Source organism: Dendronephthya gigantea, unplaced genomic scaffold (assembly GCF_004324835.1).
Source record: "Dendronephthya gigantea isolate DGI-Jeju-01 unplaced genomic scaffold, DenGig_1.0 000000F, whole genome shotgun sequence".
Classification (NCBI taxonomy): domain Eukaryota; kingdom Metazoa; phylum Cnidaria; class Anthozoa; order Malacalcyonacea; family Nephtheidae; genus Dendronephthya; species Dendronephthya gigantea.
This window is the reverse complement of record NW_021163010.1, coordinates 6777618-6793928: the sequence shown is the minus strand read 5'-3', so window position 1 is coordinate 6793928 and position 16311 is coordinate 6777618. Positions and strand designations below refer to the sequence as shown.

Here is a 16311-nt window from a genome sequence, read left to right as displayed (position 1 = left end):
TGTTTTGCTAGTTTTTGTAGCAATCGGAACGTGTATATGCAAGGTCGAACAGCAAGGCAGGCATAGCATAAAATCAAACAGTGTGTGGCAGCACACTATTCTTGACGTACCTCGACTCATTCTTACATGCGACCTATATATTGTCGAGATCTCGATTTGTCTCTGTTAACATTTCAGGGGGGATTTCCACGGAATGAGGGGGAGCGACTGTCCAAGCAAGATTTTATCCCGTATGCTTCCTTCCATGTGCTTAGAAGTCGAGTTATATATAATTATAAAGTGCAGGGAAAAGTTTAAACAAGTTCGCAATAAATTATACATGCAGGGATAACAGATATAGCTAATTTACATATAATTATGATAAGTTTATTAGTACTATAGGGAAATTTACAATAATCAATCATGCATCAAAACTAAGTATAACAGTTCTACAGACTATTTACAAAAACAACTTAACTAGACTCGCTCATGTTCCAATTCCATTCAGACAAAGTAATGTCACTATATAGCCGAAGTGATGGACGCAGTTCTCTAACTTCGACGCCACGAACACACACCACGCGAGCTTTAAGCAAAGAAAAGGCGATCTTTCGTCGTAACCAGCAAACCACCATAGATTCTTCTTGTCAGCAAGGGAGTCTCTCTCAAAAAAGAGACTCTCTTTCATTTAAGCTACTTCACGCAGAGTAATATGACTCCCGGCCCATTTCTTTGTATTAACTGTATTGTTGTGAAACTGTCATTGTTTTTCAAAGCCTTAACCCACAACATTTACCCGCCAAAATTTCCCGCGTAAATTTCAAAGTTGTCCCTGCTGCTAATTTGCCATGTAATCGCACGGAAGAAAGTAACTTGGCTAATTGTACCACCCCGGCTAGCTGGGACAACTCGGCCCATGTAATCGGCCCATAAAACAAGTAGCCATTAATTATTTTGTTTATCCTTTTAAATTTAAAGCCGCGAGGCAAAAGACACAGTTTTGACACATTTTCGACACAGTGTTAAAAACACACTTCCCGACAATCAGCCCTTACGTTATTTCGTTTTTTAGTTATGTCCTAAACTCCCACAAGTATTTCTATAACTATATATAAACACAGGAAGAAATGTTTTCTATTCATTTTATAATATAACTTAATAAAAAGATTTCGTACAAATCTTTAATTCAATTTAATAACAATTCTCACTACACTACTTCGCTTGTCAGCGGAAAAAATCGTCTCTATATGTACAGACATGCAGTTATAGAAACACAGCACGTTTCTTGATCAATCAGCACGCGCGTACTATATTATGTTTTCAAAGTCAACTATGAATATTTTATATATTTTATATTTTTCAAGTTACCTTGCATGGGAAATGAGAATTTTAGTTCTCTAAGAAAAGCGACAAAAAAGGCTTTGCATGCATGTACATAAGTTTTAGAGAACAATAGAATAGGACAAAACAATAGAGTAAGCCTTTTTTGCTCAGGGTATTAAAAACTCTGATTGTTAGACTTTTCGTTAAATTCTCGCGTTCTTTATATATAATTATTTCTTAGAGAAAAATATTCAGGATGGATCAAAGAAAGATTTAAGACTGTATCCCTTAAACCTTTTCAAACAGGACAAATAATAGTTCTTAGTGTAGTGGACCACCTTCAGCATCAACGAAGGAATATATATATATATATATATATATATATATATATTTATATATATATTATATATATATTATATATATTATATTATATATGTATAGGTTATCACATGAGGGGCGAGGTGATATCAGTTTTATCGCTTGAGGGACGATATCATAAATGTCACGAGTGAGCGCAGCGAATGAGGGTCATTTATGATATCGTCCTGAAAGCGATAAAACTGATATCACCTCGTCCCGATTGTGATAACCTGTTTATCACATACTTCCTTTTTTTCTATAAAGCAATCGACATCGACTGAAACAAACCTCGAACTGCTCGAGTCAGCCATCTTTGTTTTGACAGCGGCAAATGCAGCGGGACAAAAAGCGATATCAGTGACAAAAAGCGATATCAGTGACAAAAAGCGATATCAGTGACAAAAAGCGATATCAGTGACGATATCGTTTTTATGTCACCCTGTTATCGCCCTGATAAAGGCACAAGTATGTGATAAATATATATATAGCAGTATATATGGTAGTAGGTGCCTATATATAGATATTATACTAAAACAAGTGATTTTGAAGAAAACATAGAAACTTCATGTACACGTCAAGTTTGTTTAGTATTTTCTTCGGGTTCCAGTTTCGATTGGGTGATAATAGTTCCTCTGACCAGGCGTCCATTACGACCCTTACACCAAACTATAAAAATTGTGCCGGTTATGTTAAAAAAACTACATTTTTCATAATTAAATCCTAGTAAATTTAGTAGTTAACTCTTCTATACACAATTCTGATTGGCCAACACTGTCCTTATATAGTTAAAAGTTAACTAGTCTATATACAATTGACGCCAAGTGCGGTATCTATATATACAACATTTCTGTGGTCAGTGGAATACATAAAATATATATTGATATATTTTTATCAGAGTATATTCAAAAAAGATCTAGCTTTCAAAGACGACGAGGCACGAAGATTAGACTGACACTGTTATTTGAATACACGCGTAGTGGTCTGCTAAAATTGATTTCAAACTACCTGAAATAGGAACATCCTTGTGATGCTTTTTTTTTAAACGTGTGCGAACATATACCTTAAATTATGCGCAGTTTGCATGTTGCGGTTTATAGTTTGCCTTTTGCTGCGTGAAAGTTTTTTTGTCAAGTTACAATGGGGTATGTTTTTTAAGTTTCTATACAATTTTGCAAAGTTGTCAACAGCGGCTGGATTATGAACCGCCTTGGATGGATTATGAACAAAAAAAGAGGGCTATAGGCCCCTGGAATGTCAACCAAAAATTCTGCCTTAATCACAGACATTTTAGCAGTGTAAACCGCGCCTAAGTGTACAAACCTGCTTTTGAACCCTTTTGTTCGACGTATCCGAATCCCAACCTGTTTGGTCCAATACAATAACAAGAAATTCCTCATCTTCAAAGGTAGTGCGATACATTCTTTCCTCCGCTTCACGGTAGAACGTGCACGCAAAGCCTTTTGGAATTTCATGGTCATTCTTGTCTGGCAAATCCATACTATGTTTTTCGGTATCAATTTTGCAGTGGGAAAGATAGTCCGTTAGAATTTCGTCTTCCTCTATGGAAACATTATCTTTGTCAGCCGCATAACGGGGACCTTAAAAAACACAGGAAATAAATGTGCAAAACAGTTCATAAATTTTATTAGTTAATTATCATTACAAAGGTGATTATTGGAAATTCTGGTCTCTGATGTGTCAAGCGAATCTATATAACGAAGAAAATATACGATTTGATGGTAAATGTTTTAAACGACAAGTTTATAGAAAATGATCTTATGATTGATACCTGCTCTTAACTTCATTCTGCAGTCATACCGAGAAGTAGGTATCATTATCTCCCCTCGGAGAACTGTGGTGGAGGGATGACAAATCCAAGCTTCAATGCTCTTATCGGCCTCGAGAATAACTTTTTTTAAAATATTCTTTACTTCAACTGGTGGCCCGTCCGCAATATCAGACGGCAAGTTTTGCCATACCTTCAATCGTACAGTCCTTTCTAACAGAGAAATACTTCATTATTTTCTGATACAATTACATTTCTATATATTTTTCATTATAGTTATTACATAAATTTATTTATTTATCTATTCCAACCAAGAGCTTTAATGCATGGTATAATGGTTAAGATGCATGCATGCAGTAGCCGATTATCTAAAGCCTCTTATATTTTTCTGTATACAGTTAGCTTGTGAAGAATATAATATTTATGTATGAATATAAGAAATATATATATATATATATATATATATATATATATATATATATATATATATATATATATATATATATATATATACGAGGGGCGCCCTCTGTTAGCAGCTAGGATAGCGTAAGGTGTCAGCGTATATGCATATGGAATAACTGTTCAATATATACACGACTCGAGTTCGTGTTAGTATTGTGAGTATTGTTAGATATATATCACTAAAGGCTGATTTCCAGTCAGGAAAATTATCCTCCGGGCCGGATCGAACAGTACAGTACAGTTTCGTTTGTGCTTTAAGACAATTAGTTTTGGTCCACGAAACTATCGAGCCAATCAAACTTCGTGTTACATCGGACTTTCCGCGTTTGACGTTACCATGAAAAAGGTCTATTGCATGTTATATTTAATAGAGATGATTGACATTTTACTAATTAAGGTTGTTGTTGTTACTAAGAAATGTATTAGAAGGAATTTAACAAAGGTTTAAATGTAAAATATATGAGATATCGAAAAAATATTACAGTATAGAAAACGCACGGACCCAAGAAAATTTCCTGTCCTATACAGTCTGCATGAGGAATAATTTCCCTGACAGGAAACCAGCCGTAAATCGTGCCGCTGCGAGAAAAAAAATACCTGATGGAGAGTTGAAACCGAAATCGTAGCGCCACTGTGTGTGAGCCAGCCTAAGTTTTAAATCTCCAAAGTCCTTAACACCAGGTTGAGGAAGCGCATCTTGGTTAATATGCAATGGTTTTACACCCTCTTCAAAAGAAACATCCCAAGTGCCGTTCTTGTCTTTTAACGCGGCTTTGTCTTTCTTTTTGAGTCGTCGAATAATATCCGCTGGTTTAAATACATTCTTATTTTCCTCTATTTTATGAGAAATATCTTCAATTAGTAATTTGTATACTCAATGATGACATGGAATACAATAGAGTAATTTTAAAGGAAGTACACTGCAACATATTTTAGTGACTTGAAAATTAAGGGAAAATTATATATACCTATATAGGTACGTATTGGAAATCTAAAATTTATTACCACGTGTGGCACGAAACTATATAATTAATAAAATGTCTATTCACAACTGTTGAATCTGGAATTCAACCTGCATGCTCTTCTATTGCATGAGCACTCTACCAACGGTTATTGCTACGTATATATCATTAAATCTATCATCGTATGTATTACGGTATTTATCAGTAGATATACTACATTCGGCCATTATTTTGCTCAGCGCCCTCATATATACACCGTTACAGCTAGCGGCGAATATTAATTTCTGTAGTCCTTCAAAACAGCGGCCACTACGTATCACCGCTTGTTAATCGAAGAAGCCGCCAAGGCGCCAACGAAACTCGCGAGAATTGTGGGCGGAAGGAGAAGCGGGAAAATATCTATATAGCGTACATTTAACGTTTTCACAGTGAACAAATAATCGGTATATCATTTTAGACCCTCCTCTCTGGGGATTGGTCGAAATATTTCCCTCGAGCGAAACCGGCCTCGGGAAATATCACAATCCCCATTCACTCCGGCTGGTCAATAAATGATAAATATTATCTCACCTTCATCAACATTCGCTACAAGGACTTTCCCAAAATGACACCAAAGGTCAACCAGCAATTCATTTTTATCCTTACATTTCTCCAAACTTTGCAAAGATTTTAATAAATATTGCTCAATTTTTGATATCGTGCGGGCATTGTCGATTTCGCTCTGAAAAACAATTCGGCAACAATGTATTTTCCGCTAATTATATAGACATTTCCAGCCAATCTTTAATACGTATATACGTCTTACGTAAAGATTATTAAAAGCTTTTAATTAGCTATTTAATTAAAGCTTTACAGGGTGGCGTTACTAAATAAATTATTATTTACAGTGTAGTCATGACTCAGACGTATAGAACATTAAATTTAAACCGAAAAGCAATAAAAACGATATCGTTATAAGTGACGCTATCCCGGCACGCATCGAGAGCGCGGTGCAATCCTATCCACAGTTCTTTGCGCCAGTTACCGGATTTAAATGATATATTTTTCTAATAAACGAATAAGTCAATTCAGAATGTTTAAATAGGCTTAAAAACCTTCATTTCTTTTGCATATAAAAAGAAAGATATAAACAAATAACAAATTTTTGACAAGAATCTTCGCTTGTTTTAAAAAAAAGCTCCTGACTTAAGAATATAAAAGAAAAAGTGAGCATATAAAAATTTTCTTGCTTGTTTGAAATAAATGTAAGGCTTTCAACATGCTTTGGATATTATAAGGAAATTGAATCAACAAGCTTTTTTAAATGCCAGTTTTAAGAAGTTAACAATATTTCTTGCCAAGAATCCACAAAGACGCTTTGCTTGTTTTAAGAATACCAAAATTCATAGTGAGAATACAAGCTACTAGAACATTTACTTGTTTTAAGAAACTGTTATTCTTGCTTAGAACAAGTTTACTCATGTCAAGTAAAATTCATAGAAATAATTTACCCCCTTTTACTTATTTTAAGCAAACGTTTCTTTAAAATAAGAATTTCTCAAGAACTTTTAGGAGCTTTTAACATACAGTAGTTCGTACACCAATAGCTTGTTAATACACCAATAGATGGAATATATATATATATATATATATATATATATATATATATATATATATATATATATATATATATATATATATATATATATATATATATACACCCATTTGCAAAAACGTTGTCCGCAGATAGATAGATAGATAGATACTCGAAGTCTAATTAGAATTGTATTGCACAACATATGGAATTCTAATTAGATTTCGAGTATCTATCTATCTATCTATCTGCGGACAACGTTTTTGCAAATGGCTGTATATATATATATATATATATATATATATATATATATATATATATATATATATATATAAATATATATATATATATATATATATATATATATATATATATATATATATATATATATGTAAACAATCCAAAAGATATAATTACTCTACAACCGAGAAGCCGCATTCTCGGTTGCAGGGTAATCATATTTTTCTAAAGTTTAGGTCCTATATACTATTTAGATTTATAATATAAGTATGATATAACGAGCAATTTGATTGGCTACCGCGCGTGCATTGTGAGGCCATAATGCACGCTTCTGGCTTTTGAAGTTTTTGTTGCTAAGCAACATCTTAGGAGACATGTAAGGAGAATTTCATTATTGATCAAATAAATAAATTTTGTTGTTGCCCTATAATTTCTTCTTATATTATAAAAGAATTAAAAAAGCTCGTCGCGTGCCTTTATGGTGTAATAATGCACTCGGGGAAATGTTGGAAGAATACTCGAGAAGCTTGTAAAACACTCGGCTACGCCTCGTGTTTTACAAGCTTCTCTCGTATTCTCCCAACATTCCCCCATCGCGCATTATTACACCATAAAGGCACGCGACTCGTTTTTTAATTCTTAAGTCAAAGATTTGATGACCATTTTATTCATGTACAAGAACATTAACAGTCGCTAGAAAGTAGATTCACAGTTCTGTCGGATAATAAAAAGGTTGTGATAATAGTATAATGTGGCTAGTGAATATTTATTTACAATTGCAAACTTACCTCGAACTCGCATTCACTGTCGCTCTCACTTTCAATCACAGTCTCGATCCTATATCTCCGTCCTTTGATAAAAGCGTCCAATTTAGGAGGATCGTTGTCTGCGTTTAATTGGAACTCTTCATCTTCACTTTTGAAGTCAAGGCAAACAAACTTCGCATTGCTACTATATCCAATGCTCTTCAATTTAAAAGCACCCTTAAGTAACAAATTTGTTTTAAAGAAGTATTGGATATCTATACGATGACAATCACAAAACCTAAAATCTCAAAATCTAACAGAAACAACGAACGAAATCAAGGTCCATACTATGCATTGTCGGATAAGCGATACTGCTCGGCCACAATTTGCCGGACGTCCACAAATGTTCAATGGGATTGGGCCTCCTTCATCTTCTGCGATAAAAAGAAAAATCGTGCTCGTCCCCATTTCGTTCAACGCATGGGATGGCTTTGCATTTTGTATGCTGCATTGAATTTGTAATTTGACTTCTATTTCTATATATTTTGCTGTTTCGTTTGTGGACGCAAATTCAAAAAAATGGTACGTAACATTCTTCAAGGACACCCTGCTTTCTTAAATGGTATAAAAACGGCCAGACGACCGTTCCTGTTGAATTTCAGTACAGACATAATTACTGGTATTTTTGAGTGATCCAGGACCTCTGCATTCAAGTATATATAATTATTTACATCTGCATGAATAGCATAGATAAAGGTAGGTCTAGTTTCATCGCTATATTCCTAAAGAAATACTTTATTTCAATTGAAAATATGACCGGTTTGACCATTTTGGCCGCTTATACAGGAAAGCCGCTGTACGTATATCGCCTTTGTGCAAGATAGCGTATAATGCCTAGTTTCCATTATAAGCTGTAAGTGTCGTGAAAATGTCAAGGTGGCTGCTGTGATTGAATATTTCTATTCGTGTACAGTCAAATTGTGCAGTCAGCAATGACCGATTTGAATACAGAATTAAAGAAAAATTTACAGCTGGACTATTTCTTATCGGTAAAAACGACTCGCGTTCACGACAATTACGATTTAAGCCTGGTTTCCATATGACGCCGACGTCGGCAAAGTATTATTGTCGGTGATTACTGATGAGTGAAATCTTTTGTCTTTCTGAAATCATTTTCTCCTTGGATGATTACAAACAATGAGTCGGCGACAGGTCGGCGTCATATGGAAACCAGGCTTTAATGGAACCAGGCTTAAGATATATAGTAAAGAGGCTGTTTAAATGCACGCCTAAAAGTCTTCGACAAACAGCATTTCGCTCTCCGGCATTTTGGTATATACATGCAAGGGTCGAACGTCTGCTGGAATTCGAAGCATGTCGAAACCTCTCGTCGCTAACGACTTAATTCATTTACGACGAAATACCATGCAGAGAGCGCCATTCATTCAATAGTGATCGTAAATCAAATTTCTCTCGCGGTGGCATATTGAAGGCAGTAAGACTTTTAGTTTTATAGAAGTTCATCTATTATCGCAGCTTGGAAATTTCAACTGAATAAATATTTGTTTGTAAAAGACTGCTTTATATCTCTATATTAATTGTGCTGACCAAAAACTCGTCCCAAGGATCGACTGGGCAGAAGCGTACCTAGAACGATAATTGGGGGGGTGAATATTCATATATTCAGTTCTGCCCGACGGATTTCTATTGTAAGCTATTGCAATTACAAAAGAAATCCGTAGGGCAGAACTGGATATATGAATATTCACCCCCCCCCCCAATTATCGTTCTAGTTACGCCACTGACTGTGGGTTTTTATTTGTCGTATGAGAAGAAAATTCTGACTATTTACAATGTTGGATGCATATAAAAATAAATGATTTTCAGTTCAAGTATACGGGGTGTGTTGTCCGCAGTGCATGCATGCTATAAACCTAACGAAAAATACCGTAAATATAGAGAAAATAAATCTGTGCTCGACTAATTATTTTTAACGAGCATCCCAAGCGCATCCCACATCGTCTCATTTGCAATCATTTTAAATCTAGCCAATCACAATGAAGAACTTGTATGTTTGTACATTTACATAACTGAATATAATGTCGCAAACGTCCTTCGGTGCATGTCAACTAATAAGCCATTACACTAGAATACGTCGTGGCCTGGTATCCTCGTTTTAGTGTTACGGCTTATTTCCACATTTATTGGTCAAAATAAAATATTTTTCATGCATGTTATGAAGAAGGATGTCTTACATCTTTGCACGTGTCTCGTGAGAGTAAAACTTAAACCTTATTCAGCCTCATCAGTCATCACCATTGTATTATCCATAGTTTGAATTGCATTCGTCGCGACTAAAATGTGACGTATAAACTGGGCCTAACCGAGACTGATGTAAACAGCCCTTAAATTAAAGGTAGCTAGCAATGCAGAGTCAGGAATGGATTAATTAAGTGATTAATTAAGCAATTATTAATTGCAAAAATAAAATTAACAAGAACTTAGACGCTTAGAAAAAAGGCTTTCGGAAAGCTGAAAAGAAGCGAGGTTTAATTTTGAGTGTATAGCACGACAAGTAGCTACGAAATGGAAGACCATGGACAACAAGTTTTATAGATAATTTTATACAATTGAGAGCATTCGGTACCTTCATGACGGAGCACTGTTATCTTTGTTTTTGATTTCATTTGAATGTTATCTATATTCTTACGCTCTTTACCCATTACAAGTTTTATATATTCTTTCGGGACTTCAAATATTTTTGACTCGCTCTTCACCTTTTATTGCAAAGAGAAACGAACGGTTAGCACCTGCCTAAGCCCAAGAATGTTGTTAACTGGTTCACGTAAGTTGAAATTTTCTGCCATATTTTGATCAAATTTTTAAAATGGCATTTTCCTAATACCGATTTTAACTAATACAACAATAACGAAAACTCTTGCTTCATCAAATGGCAGTTATTCTTATTCTTTTTCACTAAATTGTAACTGTATTATTATTAACTCTTTAAATGAACTCTTCATTAATAGCAATTTCTCATGGGGGTTGGGTATTCTGAGAGCTACATGATAAAATGAATATTTCACGGGAGAAATGAGAATTGAAAAGATACACTTACTATGGAACGTTCTATGGCTAGCTTTGCTTCTTCACGATTATCTGACGTGTCGCCAGTTACTTCGAAACCAGACTCCCTCCCATTTCTGGATCTAATGCGCGTTTTGGTTTTCTTTTCAATCGCTTTAATTTTTTTTCCATTAGTTCCAATAACACGACCCATGAGCTTCTTTTCAACAGGTACAAAAAGTGGCTTCGCTGACGTCATCTTGCTAACCTAGAAAATATGAAAAAATAAACATAGGCAACAAATAACTTAACTAAAGAAACAAATAGATCAAAAAACATGATAAAATGAAATAAATCGAGAAAATAAACAAAAAAACATGATGTTCGTTTGGACACTCAGAACTTAATATAGACCTTTTCAGCTTGCATGCAAATTAACCCATTTCAGATGTTGTGACCATGGAATGCCAATAAGGCTGCATTTCAACCATTTCAGAGCACGTGACTCGAAATGGGTTAATTATAGCATACAAGCTGAAAAGGTCTATGGGGGTGGATAAATTACTTTAAAATATAAATTCGGACTACATTGTTTATGTTGATGAAATTGAAACGGTGGTGAAACAGAACGGGACCTGTTAGGAGTAAAGTTATATTAATCTATACAGTGATGAATAGTTTGAAAAATGCACCAGGTTGACACAGGAGATACCTATTTCATTCTAAAAAAATGGCTATTCATGTTGTTATAACTTTTAAAACCCGTTTAAAAAAATTGAAAGTACCCCAAAAACGTCATCGTGAGAAAGGCTTATTGCCATGTGGTGATGTGCTTTCAATCATGGGTAAGTAATGCATGGGTAAGCTTTGTCTGGGTTTGTTTTGGAGTCTATATACAGGGTGTATCAGAAAAACTAGAAGATTTTAAAATGTCCAGAAAACTATCATTTTATCAAAATATCTCAAAGTCAAAAATATATTTACGTGAAAGGTATTTTAGCATCTTCTGGCTTATCTAACAGTAAAAACTAGTAGAAAAATTAACCTCAAAAAGCGGGAGAACGGTTTGTAAAAGCTTCATTTTTAAGCGCTTGTGCAAAGAAAGTGAGAGGTTGAAAATCCAAGTTCATTTAAAGAGGTGAAAGTTTGGAATCTTTCGAATGAAGTAATTATCAGAACTGTTAATGTTATATAAAACAATGAAACGAGAGTATTCATTGTTAGTTTAAGTCAGTGGCGTAGCCAGAACGATAATTGGGGGGGCCCATATTCATATATTCGTGATACGCAGGATTAATTTCTTTTCAAATCAATTGTCTTTACAGTCTGTTTACATGAATATATGAATATGGGCCCCCCCAATTATCGATGCTGGCTACGCCACTGGTTTAAGTACGTTATTCAAACTATCAGTCACACTCATGCATGTATATCATTCTTGCATGAAAAAAGGTTACGCGAGAACGGAGTAAACGGGATAAAGTCCAATTTTGAAACGTTTCGCGGCGCACTAAATGTTTATCAAATTTTCTGAAATTGTGATACATTGCAAAAAGAGTCCAAACTTTCATCTCTTTAAATGAACTTGGATTTTCAACCTCTCATAGTTCTGCTCAGTTTTTACTGTTAGATAAGCCAGAAGATGCTAAAATACTTAAACGTAAATATATCTTTGAAATATTTTGATAATGTGATAGTTTTCGGGACATTTTAAAATCTTCTAGTTTTTTCTGCAATGTGTGAGTCGTTTGCCTCGCGATACAAAAGTATAATTTTTTTACGAATTTACGAGGCGAACATTGTCAATATTTAACACAATTTAAAGGGTAAACTTTTAGTCCACTTACTATGGCCAGCTTTGCTTGTTCACGATTATCTGGCGTGCCGCCAGTTACTTCGAAACCAGACTCCCTCCCATTCCTGCGCGTAATAGTTGTTTGGGTATTATCTCCAATCTCTTTTATGTTTCTTCCTTTAGTTCCAATAACAAGACCCATGAGCTTCTCTTCAACAGGTACAAAAAGTGAGTTCGCTGACGACATCTTTCTAAGCTAGAAAATATATAAAAAATTAAACATAGTCATAGGCATAGGCAATAAAAACAAACGCGTTGTTTGACTTTGACAAATCTTTTCCTGCATGTTTATCATAGATATATGTTTGAATTTTGAAAAAAAATGATAGTAAATAACTTGATAGCAAATAACTAAAGAGATAGCTGATTAACATTAGGTTTGGCACATGAAAAGTTCGAAGCTAATTAAACCTAATCAAAGACCAAAGATCAAAGTTGATATTCGTTTGGGCCGTAAGAACTCTACAGGGTGTCCCAAAAAAAACGAAAACTATTGAAATCACTCATTGTTAAAATTTGAATGCCGTGTTCACGAATTTCAGCCCGTGGGGATTTAATGCAACTTATAAAATGCTAAATGCTTTGTGTTGCTAGAGAAAGGGGACATGTCGAAGGTCATGGTCCTTGAGATGCACATTTAAATAATGTTATCCATATTTGTAAATTGTATATATTGTTAGTAAATATCATTTTTGCGAACAAGTAAATGTTGCAGCATCATATGCATGCATAAAAATGCTTATGGCAACCCCGATTTATACACTTGTGGGCCCAACAGAGTGCTTAGGCATTCAAACTCTAACAATGGCATTGTTATGGGTGATTTCAATAGTTTTCGTTTTTTTTGGGACACCCTGTAGAGGGAGAATGAATTACTTTTAAATATAATATAAGACCGGGGCGGACTATACATTTGTGACAAAGGAAATAAAAGGGCAGACCTGGTAGAGGATAAGGCTATAGCCTATATTGATCTACGCAGTTACAGTATAATGGTTCGAAAAATGTACCAGGTAAACACAAGAGGTCAAGATGCTGAACTTTCATGCAGTAGGGATAAATATATTTTAAAAAGATATCTTCATTTGTAATTCATTTGTAATTCATGCAGTTCTTTTAATTTAATTACATTAGGATTGTCTATTGATTAATATATATCTTTAACTTAAATACAAAAGTTAGGAAAACATTTATACGGGCCGCCATTCATTATTCATGACTGGGGGTGCATGGGTCATGTTTTTAGACTGAAAGGGAGGGATATTTGTTCAGAAGGAGGGTCAAGGTTTTAGTGGGCAAAATTTGACATGTTACAATTATTGATACCACAAGGAGCAACAGATTCATTACATATTTTTTATTACAACCATATGCTATGAACTGGGTCTTACCATATGTTTTTCATATATATAATTTATCTACCTAATAATACAGAGTAAGCAGAGTCAGGTCTTAGTTTTACACAGATATATATTATGCTATGCTATGGTACAAACTACAAAATATACTTTGTAGCTAGCATGCAAGCAGGTGAACTACGCTAAAATTAGACCCTAATTTTGTAGATATCAGTGGTGGTAGAGGTGTATGTGCATGCATGGGCTGTTATTATTTTTTAGAATTCATGTGATGGGCTCATTGAATTTTTTGTGAAGCAGGGGGGGCAGAACTAATATCTTATTTTGAAGTTAATAAGTCCACAGCAACTGGTATATAATCCATCACAACTATTAATTGCTACTCGAGATCTGGTTTAATTAATGAGGACCCGTTGTGAGTGTAATCTCTGTGTGGTGATTACTTTCATTAATTAAACCAGAGAAGCAATAATTGTGATGGATATCTTTTTTTATTATTGTTCAGTAAAATTTGCCAGACCAAATACGTATTCATGTAAACATATATGCATACTTTGTTTTAAATATTTAGGCAAGGTAATTCCGCTTGATTTCTAGTTTTCCTAATCTTATATGGTACAAATGTTGGGCTAAATTCAATTTAAAAATAGAACAAATTCTTGAAGATCTCTGCAGATGCAGAAATAAGAATACGTCTTTTTCTTATCTTATTTGTCTTATATCTACATTAATAAGGGTTTCCTGTACTAGGTCCAATTTATATAGACCGTAGCTATGAAATAAATAATCCAAATGAACTTGCATTGATGTGACAATCAGCACCAAGTGTGTATATTATAAGGAATGAAATGACATTATATATATATATATATATATATATATATATATATATATATATATATCGTTTTATGTTGATATAAAGTATATAATTTTCAACAATGCAGGATTAAGCTTTTGGTGGTCTTCACAAATGGAATGACTAGGTCATGTACATCATACAAAGTCAAGGGGATAGGTGGCCAACAAGGAAAATAAAATGGTTGATTTGATTTATGAATGAGTAAATCACTGACTAATAATGTAAGTTATCAATGTATAACCCTTTAATTAAATAATTAAGCCACTGTGAATATATAAAAAATAATAGCATGCTAGCCATATGGTCTTAATTAAGCTGTGCCCTGTGCCACCAAGCAATTTGTTGGCCATATGATCATGCATGTCCATGCATGTGTATATACTGAGTATGTCAGTTTGGCCCACACATACACATCAATTGACATACATAGTACAGTTCAATTTGAAAGCTTTTCACAGCCATTTAAATTTTGAAAATAGTACTAAGTACTAACAGTATAGCCGCACTTTGGTATATAATATTCGCTATAAGCCTACAAATTTATTTAAATATTGGCATGAGTTGTGCAATGATGGGACACGTAGCAATTACGTGTCGTAGTTATAATTGAGGAAAATCTAGAAAATAGTATATAGCGTTTTCATATGTTAATGTGTGCACATTGTTTCATATTGTATATCAGAGCATCATTCTTACCATAAATTTCACGTAAACTAAGTGAAGTGTCGTCAGCAAAACATCATACGTTGATGTTTACACTTCTTCTCTTTATTCTTCTTCCATCTTGCGACCTGCTTCCGCGTAAGGGAGTTCCCCTTTCGTAGAACTGGGCCTCCAAGATGACGCAACCGCTCAGGATCTGCTTTCACTTTCAAAGTTTGCAGAGTTTTCCTTTTAGTGCCGTAGAAATATTTCGTGAGGGAATAAGCTAGAGCTATGAGGGTAAAAAAATTTTAATACCAGCGCATTTAATTAAGGTTAGTGGTGCTCGTTTTTTAAAACTTTCCAAAATATAATATAATGGGAAAATATTTGTAGCAACTGTGGCCCTCATCAATTATAGTAGTGCACTGCATGATTAAGGCCCGGGTTAGCGGGCAGAAATAGTAATTGTAATAAAAAGATAATTGTAATAGTAATTGTAATAGCAGAAATTTACACATCAAATAGTTGTTAAAAACTAAATTATGATTAAATAGTAAAGTACACATATTATAAAATCAGTTATATCTTAAGAGAGTCATTACAAAGGTCAATTGATGATACTATTGGACTGTTCCTGAAACGTTCAGTTTTACAATGATAATTCATTAATTGTAATACAGTTCGCTATTCTGCCGCGAGATTCTTTGCCTTGTCTGGGAGAGTTTATTTGGGAGGAGATGGTGCAACTTGTGTTGAGGGCAAGACATATCATGTATTAGATCAATGGATCAATGCACATCGCCGAATTCGACGTTCTTGAAGTGATAGCATCCCACCTTTTGACAATACACTATCATAGTCTTTTTCAAAGTAAATTATCCTTAGTATTCTTTTTTGTACCTTTGTGCATTTTTTACTCTGTGCTATTAGACCCCCATCTGTGTTAGACCCCCATGCCATACTTGTGCCCCATGCATATTCAAGTATGGGCCGGATCGCAGAAACATAAAATCTCTTCATATCGATAGTATCTGTACCGTATTTCTTTAAAACCTTTAATAGGAAAAGTCGTTTTAATGCCTTTCCTACAATATAGT

At 34.4% G+C, this 16311-nt stretch overlaps 1 protein-coding gene across 1 annotated transcript; it reads right to left on the bottom strand.

The window, feature by feature from the left end:
• Positions 1-2154: 2154 nt before the first annotated feature.
• LOC114523221 lies at positions 2155-15357 on the bottom strand. Its single transcript, XM_028544088.1, has 11 exons — positions 15266-15357; positions 12345-12548; positions 10550-10765; positions 10079-10208; positions 7780-7865; positions 7474-7668; positions 5443-5593; positions 4508-4744; positions 3452-3661; positions 2983-3260; positions 2155-2328 (listed from the first exon to the last, which is right to left on the bottom strand). The coding sequence occupies exons 1-11, from the start codon at positions 15266-15268 to the stop codon at positions 2191-2193; spliced, it is 1848 nt and encodes a 615-aa protein (XP_028399889.1). The 5' UTR covers positions 15269-15357; the 3' UTR covers positions 2155-2190.
• Positions 15358-16311: the final 954 nt, after the last annotated feature.

Excerpts from the sequence above, each read along its gene's own strand:
- LOC114523221 (XM_028544088.1), bottom strand. Across the intron at positions 10,766-12,344 it reads AACAAGCAAAGCTGGCCATA|GTTAGCAAGATGACGTCAGC; the intron begins GTAAGTGGACTA and ends CATATTTTCTAG. Across the intron at positions 4,745-5,442 it reads TGTAGCGAATGTTGATGAAG|AGGAAAATAAGAATGTATTT; the intron begins GTGAGATAATAT and ends CTCATAAAATAG.